General features: G+C 39.8%; 2 protein-coding genes across 5 annotated transcripts in view; one reads left to right on the top strand and one right to left on the bottom strand.

The window, feature by feature from the left end:
• Positions 1–1,242: 1,242 nt before the first annotated feature.
• On the top strand, positions 1,243–5,799 carry LOC104608011 (structural polyprotein). 2 transcript variants are annotated; one of them, XM_010273847.3, is made up of 4 exons: positions 1,243–1,525; positions 1,629–1,767; positions 2,597–2,866; positions 5,370–5,799. In XM_010273847.3, exons 1-4 carry the CDS (start codon positions 1,404–1,406, stop codon positions 5,484–5,486), a joined length of 648 nt encoding a protein of 215 aa, XP_010272149.1. In that variant the 5' UTR covers positions 1,243–1,403; the 3' UTR covers positions 5,487–5,799. The 2 variants fall into 2 exon arrangements, with proteins under 2 accessions (XP_010272149.1, XP_088758537.1); XM_088902411.1 differs by lacking the exon at positions 5,370–5,799 and adding an exon at positions 4,962–5,318 and having other exon boundaries at positions 1,266–1,525.
• A 1,397-nt stretch (positions 5,800–7,196) lies between these two features.
• Positions 7,197–13,214, bottom strand: part of MOS14 (ARM repeat superfamily protein) — a 68,110-nt gene continuing 62,092 nt past the window's right edge. For all 3 annotated transcript variants that reach the window (XM_010273848.3, XM_088903126.1, XM_010273849.3), the window contains 2 exons: positions 8,770–8,947; positions 7,197–7,794 (listed from right to left, as the gene is read on the bottom strand). In XM_010273848.3, the coding sequence (XP_010272150.1) occupies positions 7,516–7,794; positions 8,770–8,947 (457 nt within the window). In that variant the 3' untranslated portion in view covers positions 7,197–7,515. The remainder of the gene's footprint in view (positions 7,795–8,769; positions 8,948–13,214) is intronic.

A 13,214-nucleotide genomic window follows, 5' to 3' on the forward strand; every position in this document is an offset into this window, starting at 1 on the left:
CTGACACCATGTGAATTTAAATTTTTTTAAAATCTAATATTACCCTTATCCCCTTCTTAGGATCTAATCCTGATAAGCCAATCTATGTCTTCAACCTGTAAATCGAGCTCTGATTCTTCAGTTGCTGATTTGCTACTTCGAAACAACACCTTCAAGTTTCATTTATACGGAAAAGGGAGACCAACCATGGACTGGCCCACCAAATCGAAAATTGCAATAGGCTCTGAACTCAGGTCCAAAACTAGAAGCTTGTCTGAAAACATAAGCATCGGAGATTTAGTGATTCAAGGTAGAAACCGTAGAATAAGTTGAAGCTCAACATTCACCACCGGTGGACGTAGTAGGCGACGGTTGATATTTGGACATTAATAAATACAGCTCCAAATTCCTTTGCTGTGGCCTTAGCAAGCACTGTCTTTCCTTTTCCAGGTGGCCAATATGGTAATACCTCTTTATGAGGCCTGAGAAGCTTCCCAAAAAATAAATCAGGTCTCCGTAGTAGAAGAATCACCAGTTCAAAGAGTGACTTCTTGACATCTTCTAAGCCTCCAGTAGAATCAAACTCCACATCAATATGATTTATAACATCACATGCTATTGTGGACTAAAAAATGGAGTCATCATCCATCAAATACGGAATTAAAGGTGATGAGACCTTCGAGATAAACATCAGAAAGCGTGTTCAATTTAATAGCCACTCCAAAGCCCAAGTACTAATTACACTAATCCGAGTAAATTCGGATAGGAAAGAGAATGGGTTAGGCACCTAATAGGTGGGTCCACATAGGATATGGAACAAGCATAATAAACAATTATGTAAACAAACTAATAAAGAAGGCATACGATAAGAAAAAACCATCACAAAATAGAATCTATCTTACCAAATACATTTTTTTTACTATTATTTGTTTCATTTTCTAATATTTATTTTATCATTTATTCATTTATCTAATTTAATCCCAACAATCTCTTTTTTTTTTGCTATTTTCTTATGAAACATATTTACACATTTATTTTATGGAATTATTTTTCTATTTTCTTGCATCTTTATCTTTTTATATATTTTTTCTTTTAGTTAGTTTTATTAATTATATCTAAATTGTCATTTTTATCATTTTATGGAACCCTACTTCTATGTTTACTCGTTGGATTTATTGTCTATTACTCTATTTATCTAAAAAATTCTCAATTTCTTATCCCTGAGGCCACTCTGAGACATCAGATTGGAATCTATGCACTGATAACCCTATATACATCCCATCAGTAGATCTCGTCTCCGACTATACGGGCTACGGCTTACTCCAGGAGAGGACCCTTCATTTTACGCTGTTCTGAATTTCTGATTACAGTTTCAGCAGAGAAGAAGAAAAGGAAAAGAAGAGACGAAGGCGAGGCAAAAGGCCATGGCCATGGCGTCTTCAACTCCATCGTTATGCCTCTATATTCCTGTCCTCGTCATAGCCGTCTCCCTGATCTTGACTTCTCTCCGGAACGTAGAGGCAGCTTCACTTTTAGAACACGAGAGGTGTGTGGGAATTCTCTGTTATATGATTAGATCGATCTGTGTGATTATGACAATTGGACAATTTGGTGTGTGATTCATTGACGTTTTTTATCTGCTTTGGCAGAGAAAGACAAGTTGGAAGAAGAAGCGAAGCAGGAGGACGTCGGTTGCTGCTGAGTTTCAGGGAAACCCCAGGAGGAGGGAACGCCACTTTTGAATGCTCACCTTCAGGTCCCTGTGTTCCTTGCCTCTACTCCGAAAAGGTAAAAATTTAACCATTAGCGGGGGGGGGGGGGGAGTTCCATATTTTCAGGTTTTTTCTGCAATTATTCAATTAATTAGCGTATGCTATGATAAATGCCATCTTAAATTAATCCAGTCACAAGAACTAATTCCAACAGATTACTATTTATGGATTCTTTTTATGTGGTAATCACATCCATCGTTCTCCATTGGAATATCAAAAAAAACCATCTCAGACTAATTAATCCTCAGGCCTTTCGACCATTTTTTTATTGATTCTGTTCCCTAGATCTTCCATTCATCCATAGGCTGTAAAGTGACAGTTGTAGCTGAAAGTTGTCCAACAGTAGCGCACCTTTATTCAATAGCTTGATGATGAATACCCATGCAGACTAGACCACCTATGTTTACATCATAGATCAACCATGGTAGTCTATACTTTAAGGTGCTTTAGCTGAATGGAACGCACGAGCTATTAATCTTTTCAGCGAGGACGTCCACGTATCAGTTATAAAAGAATAGTTAAGGTTAATAAGAACTAAGGTGAAACATCGAGAAACATTACATAAGCACAAGTAACATACTGAAACATTAAAGGCTCACCTGTCTCCTATTTGATAGATGGAGAGAAAATTGAAATTCACAGGAACTTTCTGGTTGTGGTCATATATAGAGTGGAGGAACAAGTGTACCTGCTACTGATGCAGCTTCTATACACGGGTTTATATTTGCTGCATGCTACACAACTCTCTGTTGGTATAGTTTTACGCATATAAACCATTTTTGTCCTCTTGATACATGTCATCACCCTGTGCTTACTGCTTATCTTCTATAACTTTTATCTTGTAGAATGATGAGAAATATCACTGTAGCGAGACTGGCTACCGCATTCCTTTGAAATGCGTAGAAACTAAAGACAGCTCACAGAAAGAAAATGGCAAGAAATCTCAGAAAAGCCGATCAGTCTTGGAGAATTTGCATGAACTTGCTATTGCTTTAAGTCATAGAAGGTTGCTGGATGATTCATCCACATTGGAGGGTAGAAGGCAGGCTTACATTACTTATAGAAGCTGTATTCCAGCAGTAAATGAAGAGAAGTTGTCAGTGCTTGGTTTTGAGGTAAGACATTCACTGTATATTCTTTTCCAATAGAGTAGCTGACTTTTTTTTTTTTTTTGCATTCAGGTCTGATTTTCTTCCATGTTTACCCAATTGATGCATAGTGTTTCTTTGTCATCAGCCCCATTCTCTATTGATCCTTTTGGATTTGAGCTATAAGAGGATTGGTTTCAATTTGGTCAATTGTTTGTGATTACTTTCCTTGCAAATTGCAATACATCTATGTTCAGTAAATTAATCTTTATTATTGATCAAAAGAGGAAAAGGGAAAAAATGGAAAAAAAAATCATGTTCCTTATTTCTGTTGAATCAGAGAAACATGACATGCACTAAAATTGAATCATATCAACATACTTGGATAGCACAAGGAACACAGAAACAAGAATACTCTCATTATTGTTGAGACTGATATGAACCGGGCAATTATTGGTAAAACCAGTAGAGAGACTTTATATTAAGAAGATTGAGGAATAATCTCTGATCAAAGAAGCTATAGTTTAGGATTGAGAGCTACTTTTTCCTCTTACAGCAAATAAAGTAGCTCTATATGGGTATAACCTCCTTATATATAACTTAAAAGCTATATGTCCTGCCTTTTATGTTTACCTCTGCCTAGATTTTTGTTTCCAGTCTAGTAAAATCATTTCCAAGGACTTGGAGAAAAGGTGGTCCAAGTCCTGTCTTTGGAGCTCATAATGCTGATATGCTGATCCTTATGTAAAACATAAATAGAAGGATTTTTTTTTTAATGTAAAACATGAATGCTCAGAAGGTGTGATCATTGGTAAAATCAAGGGACTAATATAGTTCTTGGCTGTGATTCTTGAAGAATTCTATGGTATTAAGTATGATTTTTTTTGAGTATACAAATTAGAAGATGTACAGATCTGATTGGGCACTGCACAGCTCCTTGGTGTGCAGATTTGAATTGTTTTTTGAGTAATATAATACTTTACCTTTTATCAAAATAAAAAATATGGTTGTTTTTGAAGACAATGGGATCATATTATTATTTTTTCCAACTTGTTTTGTTTATGATCAATCATGGTGATCTTTTTGGGTGGAAGTTCTCCATATTTTTGTGATATAAAGCTATTTAAAAAAAAAAAAACTTTACATATGTGTTGGTTCTCTTGCAATTTGTATTCAAATTCCTTTTTTTTCTTATAATTGCTACTTAGGTATGTTGGGTATTGTGGTTATTGCTACTTGAAGTGCCGCCAGATCAGTGCCACCTAGGCATTTTGAGTTTGAATGCCAATTTTCTGTTTGGTTGAGACTGTTTTGAGTTAAAACAGTCATAAAATGTTTCTACTAGAAACAGAGGTTTTAGGGGAGAAATCAAATTGAATTTTCCTCCATCAGCTGCCCATTTGAAGAAACAGTCCAATGACCTGGTGGTTCTTAGTTGGCGTCCTACATGCAGTGTAAAGTATATATATTCTGCTGCATCTCATACTAGCAAAGATGGATATATGCCATCAAATACCCATAAATCCTACCTCTAAAACAAAGGTTCTCTTTTGTGTTCTATGCTTCTGATTAGATCTGCATCTAGATGTTAATCTTTGTGTAATAATGAGCCGATAGAACATTTATTTTTAAATTTGACCATTGAATGAGAATTAGTATAGGTGTCACTTTGAATATAAACATGCAATGCCAATACCAAACACCCTTTTTTTAATCAGCAAATACCAAACACCATATTGCTCAAAACACTTGTTCAACACCTAGTCAGCATAAGTAAAAAAAAAAAGTAAGTTTCATGTCCAAATACCTGTGTTGGCATTTTGACATGAAATGTCATTGCCTCTCTAAAAATTTGAGCCTGAAATGGCAGTGGTACCAAAAACAACCTTAAACATTGTTCTGTGTGTTTATACTTTTATGCTAAAACTTGACACTTTCCTCTATTGCATCTTTAATGGACATTGGACAATGGTTTATTGATACTGGGTAAAAGGGCTTTCTAGTTATGTGCTCATGGAAGACCACAGGAGAGCAGGTAGATAGTTATGGGTTTTCTGCAGTGCACTAATTCTCCAAATACTGTTTCAGAAGTAGAATTCTTATAATTGGATTTTTTTTTCAGGATGACTGGCTAACGTGGTTATGTGATATAATTGCCATCCCCCTGCATTGTTACCTTTGACATCATGACATGGGATTGGGCATATGATCATAATAAAATGGAGCCGGACCATCAAATTTAGACTTTCTTTATTCATCGTGTTTCACAAATTATGAACCTGGGCATGTTGAAACAAGAACTCTATTTGGAAATTTTCTCTTATTTACATTGTGCATAACTACGTAGCATATGCTGTGTTCCTGAAGTTAAAGGACATTTATCAGTTCCAAACCAAGGGGGATGAAAATTTCATCCTCTTATTCCATTGTTTTGTCTCACCTGTGATGGGTTTCTTATTATTTAGTATATTACTTGAAGGCGTATGAACTTCATTTGGCACCTAACCACCTTTATTTTTTCTTTCAACAGGGGATTATGTTATGTCTGTTGATGGTTAGCAGTTCAGTTTTTTATTTCAGACGAAAACGAACTTTTGCCATGTCTGGAGTTGGAGCAGCAAGAACACAAACCAACTCTAGGTTCTAATGCACACTGGAGAACATGATAATGAAGCAGCCTGCATATTCCTTTGCTTTGATTTGTTTCCTCCATCTTAGTTTGGCCTTTTTCTTCTCCTTTTTCCTTTTTTTTTTTTTTTTGCATAAATGGTACAAAAGGATCATGTACGCATTAGCATTCTCTTGTATGACAGTCGAATACAAAAGATGGTGTTAATATAGACATCAAAAAACATATTGTAAAAAATCGTTTACACCAACGCATAAACCTTCAATCATATTCTACCACAATGGAATTCAGAAAACGAATACCATGCCAACTTATTGTTGGGATTTAATAAGATTGAGAATTAAATTGAAGTTACATAAACAAGACAAAGATGCTAAGCTAATTTTTTGGTTCCTCACATTTTAATCTTTGTAAGATTCCTTCTTCCTCTGACATGTTAAGATCAAAGGAAAATGTTACTTTTCACAGATTGTGTTGTATCATACTATCATTGTTGTTTTAACCAGAAACATTTTGGATTGATTAATATAATTGTCACAGAACTGTTGTTTGAGGCTGTTTATAGTTAAAACAGGCATACCTTAAAAATGCATTTTTGGGACTGATCATTGATGTCTATTGCTGAATGTGGAAATTTTTTCGGTATTACATATTACAGTATAGAACATTGCAAGGGATTAAGTGAAAGACGAGACTTTATGTGGGCTCAACTGACCTACCACGGGCACAGAAAGTCTGCAGTTACATGGGTTGGATCCTGCACCTCCATATTTGGAGGAATGCTAAGTGACCATCTTATCTGTTGGGTGGATCGACCCTAAATGTTTCATGTAGAAACAGCAAATTGTATATTGGTACCAAACACAACCTTAGAAAAGAACTACCATAATGACCATCAACTGCAATGCTGGTGGATTTACAAGGTTTTGACTATGATTTAAACCTGAAAGTATTAGTTGGCTCAACACTGATTTTCAATAAGAAGCAACTAAAATAACTGATTCAAGTCTACTACCATGTTGATACTGTATTAGCTGATTTACGTCAACTACCATCTTGCCACCATTATTGCACACTTGAAAGTTGAAACCGTATTTCAAACTTCACAGATGTCCCGAATTCCGTGCACTTAGCGTATCATCAGTTTAAAAACCAATACTTAGTGTGATATGGTAAATTTTGAACTTGACGTCGTACTCGATTCCTAGTACTATTACAAGTCAAACCTTGAAAAGAACTCGGAAATTAAATAGAACTTTTAAAGTAACAAATAAGCAGAGATGAGAGATCGATGTTAAGCACAGACAAAAAAACGCGGTAAAAATGCACATCCCCATGAAGAGACAGGAGATACGCCTATTTGGGGTCTATAATGATATTACTAGGATGTGGGTATGATACATCGGAGTTTTTTCTCCACATGGCAGATCCCAATTCTGTAATGAAATCAACCCTAATCATCACCCAGAAGGCCATAACTAGGGCAGCTAAATATGCATTTCTTTATTGAGGTACCTTTTATTCGCCTGTTGAATGGACGGAGGACGGATGAACACAATTTTTGCTGTGAAAGAGGGACAGCTAAAATGCAACTGAAATGTTGAGAAAAAAATTTACTCTGTGAAATAAAAAAGAGCCTAAACTAAGTAGTAAATACATTAACACTGACAAGGGTAGATATAGTATAATCTTAATATTCAAATTCAATTTAAGACAGCCAAGGGTAAATTAATGAAGCAGACACGTACCGATACTTTGAACCTTAAATATATGAAGTTCGATAAATCACATAAATCAAGGAAGAAAAAAAAAAACAAAAAAGAACAAGTTTTCTAACCAGAGAAAAAGAGGGCATATGCAGATTACACCGGAAGTAGGATGGAGGAAAGAAATACATACCATCCCTCAGCTCACTCACAAATTACAATGACGAACTTCGTAATAAATGATGATTAATACACAACTAATGATGATGATGATACACAATCAAATAATTATCACTGGATTGACAAATACCAAAAATTTCTGCTATACCGGTAATACCCTGCTAAGATACAGGTGAAATGTTCAACTCTAGAGGCCTTAAAACTCCCTGAACAATCTCTTGAACTGTACGGTTACGTCGGCAAACATCTGAAAGCTCCTCAACAGGAGCTGTTAGGGCATTAACATCAGCCCCTGTTGCTGCTTCTGATAAAGCTTGGAGAAATCTTGAACGTTCTGCCTCAGTCACAGCTGTAGGTGGAAGCAATGAAACGCTCTCTTTCGCCCACTCAAGCGCCTTGGCTCCATATGCTCTGGTTAGAGCTAGCAGTGCGTACGTTACCTGGCGTAAAGGTTATGTAAAACCATAATTTCTTCTAATATGAGAATACATGGATAATAGGCAGCATTGTTTATGCATTCCCAAATGCATGTTTTGGACTACAATCATAGAAATGGGAACATTAATTTTAATTAAAGCCCAAAAAGAGTTCTTTGCCTACATTGTAGGCTGAATTTTGCCATACCAATGGGAATAAAGGGGAAGAGCTTTCAGAAGTACGAGATTGACACATCATGTGAGGAGCTTGAGACAAGAGAAACAAAAGAAAGTCATTATCCCTCCCTTCCAATTACCCATGAAAAAGTATTCTCTTTTTAGTGGTCTCTTGGGTCTATGGGCATGCAGTTGCCAGAATCCCTATCCCCCTCTCCCACCATTGTAGAGTATGACAAGAACGTTCAGGGAATAGATTCACCTGGAGTTTGATTAATTCATTAGGCAATCAGGGACCCAAGAAACATACATTGAGCATATCATGGTTCTATTGGAAAGTCCAATCTTACAAAGTTTGGTCAATTTTCTTACAAAAGGACCATTCTGTTTGATCAAAATCATTCGATTTAGGTCACTAGGCTCCTCTATTTGGCCTACCCCGTTTCTTCCAGACAGATGATGCAGCCAACCCTGACCATCCATGAGATAGCACACCCTTTAGAAAGGTCATGCTTTCACTGCCCATGTCCACATTACCTCTACATCCTAACATGTATTGCAGCTTTCCCAAAAGGTGCAAGGCATCTGAAGCCATAACCTTTTAAGTTCAAGAGGTGCTATAAGAAAGGGCATAAAATGCATATCAAGAGCTCTCTTCGCCCATCAAAATAAGATGGTTACAGAAACATACAGAGCCGTTATGGATCCCTAGCTAGGCTCATACGGTAGATTCCTGGATCATTAAACCCTTCTAAAAAACTAGTCACAAAAGCAGAGACACATCAATGTTTTCAACAACCAAATCTGGTTACGTATAATTACCGCTTCTAGTCGAGAACTTGGGAGTGCCCCTGTCAGTGAAGCTATCAAAATTCTGGCAAGGGTTGCACCCCGGGGAAGAATCACGCTATCCCTGATAGATTGGTACTGTTCTCCTCGACTGGAGTTTGAAAGATCAAAGATATCTGACAAGAATGTCAAGATGGAATTGCAGGCCTCCCTGAAATTTAAAAAGGAAAATTTAAACAACAAATTATTTGTAGATAAATGCAGAAAACAACCCAAAAACATTGGGAAGGATATGGTTATCAAAGTACAGTTTCATCCCTCAAAACTATAAAATAATTGTCATTAGTGAGTCAGCAATTGAATTGTCACATGATACTAATCCAACCAGGTTATTTTTTAGCTCTGTTCAATAATCCCACCTTGCACATATTTCCTTGTCAGCTAATGCTGCTTTCCTGCGTCTAAAAACATTCATGCTTACCACAAGCATAGTCCAACAAAGCCTGGTGCAACTTGATTTGCACTAGCATGAACCCACCCATCGCAAAAAAAAAAAAAAAAGGGATTTGATTGGGGTTGAGTTGAACATTGACTTAGGGTTAAGTTCGGAAAATACCACAAGTAATTTATGATTGGGTTAGGTTGGGGTTGAGGTCATGCACATCAATGAAATATTTATATTATTCAAAACAAGTTATCTGTAAATCTTCTAGTGGCATCAATATTTTGATGAATCATCCACTTACAAATCTCAAACACCTCAAACCGAACCCTAAAATTCCTCCATCTCATCCTTATTGCCTACAGCAGTCTAAATATTATAACTCCAAATTCCAGCGTGCTCTCATTCTTATGTCGTTAAGCTTCCTCAAACATCTTCAAGGTCAATAAATGGAAAATAAACCATCATCTGCAAGAATTGTCCATATAGAGTATACAAACACAAGCTATTTGAACAATTTTCATTTGTACCTTTTACATTTTATTGAGATATAGATAAAAATAAAGATGTAAAGCGAAAATGTATGTGCAGGTGTAAGGCGGCACAAATCTGCTCCTCCCTAGAACCCACATTGGTGGGAGCCTCGTGCACTGGGTTGCCCTTTATGTAATGCGCAAATCAAGTGTTATGGACGCCTTCCTCGGGAAGACATACCATCGCCGCCGGCAGCAACAGGCCCCGGGCCCACCGCCAGCAGCAGCAAGGATTCAGTGATGCTCATCCTACCCAGTTCGGCAACAGCAGCCTTATCTAGATTAGATTAGCTCATTTTGCTTGTTCTTATCTCTTATCTTATCTTGTTAATAGCTTATCAGATTAGGATTAGCTTAGCTTATCTTATCTTGTTAGTAGCTTATCAGATTAGGATTAGCTTAGCTTATCTTATCTTGTTAGTAGCTTATCAGATTAGGATTAGCTTATCTTATCCTTAGCAAGATAGAACTGGAAGTCTCCCTATTCAGCAAGGAGACTCCCCTTGATTAGGACTCTTGTAATCTCCTATTTAAGGAGACCCCATTATTGAATGAGATATCAAATTATTATGTCAAGAGTGAGTTAGGAGAGTTGGTGATCTCTTGGACAAATCACCAAAGGCGCCAAGATAGGTTCATCACAAGCAGGAAGGAACAAGGGAAAACAGGACGAGATCCTATTCCCGGGCCCTCAACAACTTGGTATCAGAGCAAGGCGTCATGGGAGATCTGGAGCAGCTACTTTCCAGGGTCCATGACCTCGAGCACCAACTCGTGGAGACCAACTCCGAAGTTCGTGAGATCAAAGGTGAAGTGCGAGAACTGCGGCGACTAATAAAGATGTTTCTTTCCAGCAGGGAAAGGAACTCTGATGGAGGGACAGCAGCTAACGACTGCCAGCCAGATCTGCCGGAGTCTTCCGGCGAACAGTAGTCCGTCGGCCATGGAGCAGCCATCATCCCCAAGTACAGCAGGCTGGAGTTCCATCGTACAACGGCAACGGAGACCCCCTAGGCTGGCTGTATCGCTGCGAGCAGTTCTTCCGGAATCAACGGACAAATGACCAGGACAAGGTAAGCCTAGCCGCCTTTCATTTAACAGAAGAACAGCTTTGGTTTTATCGGTTAGAGCAAGAAGAACCCGGGCTCATTTGGCCCCAGTTTAAATCCTATTGCCTTCTTCGGTTCGGACCCCCATTGACCAGCAACCCACTGGGCGAGCTAATTAACCTTAAACAGACCGGAACAGTTGCTGAATACCAGCGACAGTTCCAAACCCTCCTCGCAAGGGCATCCTCCGTGCGACCAAACCAGCAAGTAGATATGTTCACAGCAGGGTTAGCAGAACCCCTGCGAGTGGATGTCGAGATGCAGAATCCCCCAAATTTGGTCACAGCCATGAACTTAGCCCGCGCATTTGAGCGCAAGCTGCAGATCAGCCGCGGAATTTTTAATGTGGGTCGACCACCGAACTCGTGGGTGCCCCCAAGACCAGCAGCAACGACCCCCTCTTCTGTTACCAGTAGGGAAATGAAGCCTCCCACGCCCACCACCTCTAGAGCAGTGACGAGTACAGGCAGTAACATGGTCACTCCTCCCATCAAACGCTTGACCAGGGCAGAAATGGCAGAGCGCCGAGCGAGAGGTCAATGTTTCAATTGTGATGACCTCTACTCGGCAGGACATAGATGCAAGAGGCTTTTTTGCCTTCTCATAGATGAGCAAGAGGAGGAGGAAGGGGAACCCGTCACATTCGAACCAGAGATTTCTCTCCATGCGATCACCGGTATTAAAACCTCTCATACCATGCAGTTACAGGCACAGATCGCAGGTCAGCCGGTGCGCATTCTCATTGATTCAGGGAGCACACACAACTTCATAAGTGAACATGCAGCCCTGCAGTTAAAACTACCAATGGAACTCCGGCCGCGACTACAGGTAGCCGTCGCAAATGGTGAAAAAGTTCACAGTCCAGGGATTTGTAGGGACGTCCCAGTACAGGTCAATTCTGAACTAATTCTTGTTGATTTATTTGTACTCTCATTGGATGGGTTCGATATTGTTCTCGAGGTCAAATGGTTAATTACCCTAGGCCCGATTTTGTGGGACTTCAGCGCACTCACCATGACCTTCCACCTGAATGGCAAGCAAGTTTCATGGCACGGTTGCAGGGTTAAAGAAAAGACACCGCAGGTTCATGCACTCCAGACAGAACCGACAGCCATGGAAAAACTTCTCGCCGAGTTTTCAGATCTGTTCCAGGAACCGAAGGGCCTTCCCCCTTCCCGAGGTTGCGACCATTGTATTCCTTTGGTGGCGGGTTCGGCACCAGTCGTTGTCAGGCCTTATCGCTACCCTCACTTACAGAAGGATGAGATAGAAAAACAATGTACAACGATGCTGAGCCAAGGGATCATACGCAAAAGTCACTCCCCCTTCTCTTCGCCGGTTCTGTTGGTGGCGAAGCAGGATGGAACATGGAGGTTCTGTGTTGACTATAGAGAACTCAATGACCGGATGATCAAAGATAAGTTCCCTATTCCCGTTGTGGACGAACTATTGGACGAGTTGCATGGTGCCCAGTATTTCTCTAAGTTGGACCTCAAGTCCGGATATTTCCAAGTTCGCATGGCTCCCGGTGACGTGAAGAAGACTGCTTTTTGCACCCACCATGGCCACTTCGAATTTTTAGTCATGCCATTCGGACTCTCCAATGCACCATTTACATTTCAGGCACTAATGAACGAGGTATTCCAGCCCCATTTGCGTAAATTTGTTTTAGTTTTCTTTGATGATATCCTCGTTTACAGCAAATCATGGGTAGAGCATGTCCACCATTTGAGGACCGTTTTCGTACTCCTACGCCAACACAGCTTATTCCTGAAACGGTCCAAGTGCTCCTTCGGGGAACGACAGGTTCTTTACCTCGGCCACATCATCCATGGGCAGGGTGTAACAGTTGACAGTTCCAAGATTCAAGCTATAACAGAATGGCCCAAACCTCAATCCGCCAAGGCCTTACGCGGGTTCCTCGGTTTAACGGGTTACTACCGCAAATTTGTACAGAACTATGGAGTGTTGGCAGCCCCGTTAACCAACCTGTTGAAGAGAAACTCCTTCCGGTGGGACGACGCAGCTGATGAAGCTTTTCTGTCACTGCGAAATGCACTGTCTTCAACCCCTGTCCTGCAATTACCTAATTTCGCCCTCGAATTTACAGTCGAGTGCGATGCTGCCGGAGTGGGTATCGGGGCCGTACTACAGCAGCAAGGGCATCCGATCGCTTTCTTCAGCCGCAGATTGGCCATCCAGCACTGAAGGCCGTATTTGTGGGGACGGTCGTTCATCGTCAAAACGGATCATTACAGCCTCAAATACCTGTTAGAGCAGCGTCTCACCACTTCCCCTCAGCAGCATTGGGTTAGCAAACTGCTCGGGTTTGACTTCCGGGTGGAATATAAGGCGGGATCCTCTGATCGCGCAGTTGATGCCTTGTCTAGGCGA

Source organism: Nelumbo nucifera, chromosome 4 (genome assembly GCF_055504915.1).
Source record: "Nelumbo nucifera cultivar China Antique chromosome 4, China Antique-T2T, whole genome shotgun sequence".
Lineage (NCBI taxonomy): Eukaryota > Viridiplantae > Streptophyta > Magnoliopsida > Proteales > Nelumbonaceae > Nelumbo > Nelumbo nucifera.

Coding starts and splice junctions, on each gene's coding strand:
- LOC104608011 (XM_010273847.3), top strand. CDS start 1,404: ATGGCCATGGCGTCTTCAACTCCATCGTTATGCCTCTATATTCCTGTC. Junction 1,526..1,628: donor TCACTTTTAGAACACGAGAG/GTGTGTGGGAAT, acceptor CTGCTTTGGCAG/AGAAAGACAAGTTGGAAGAA. Junction 2,867..5,369: donor TGTCAGTGCTTGGTTTTGAG/GTAAGACATTCA, acceptor TTCTTTCAACAG/GGGATTATGTTATGTCTGTT.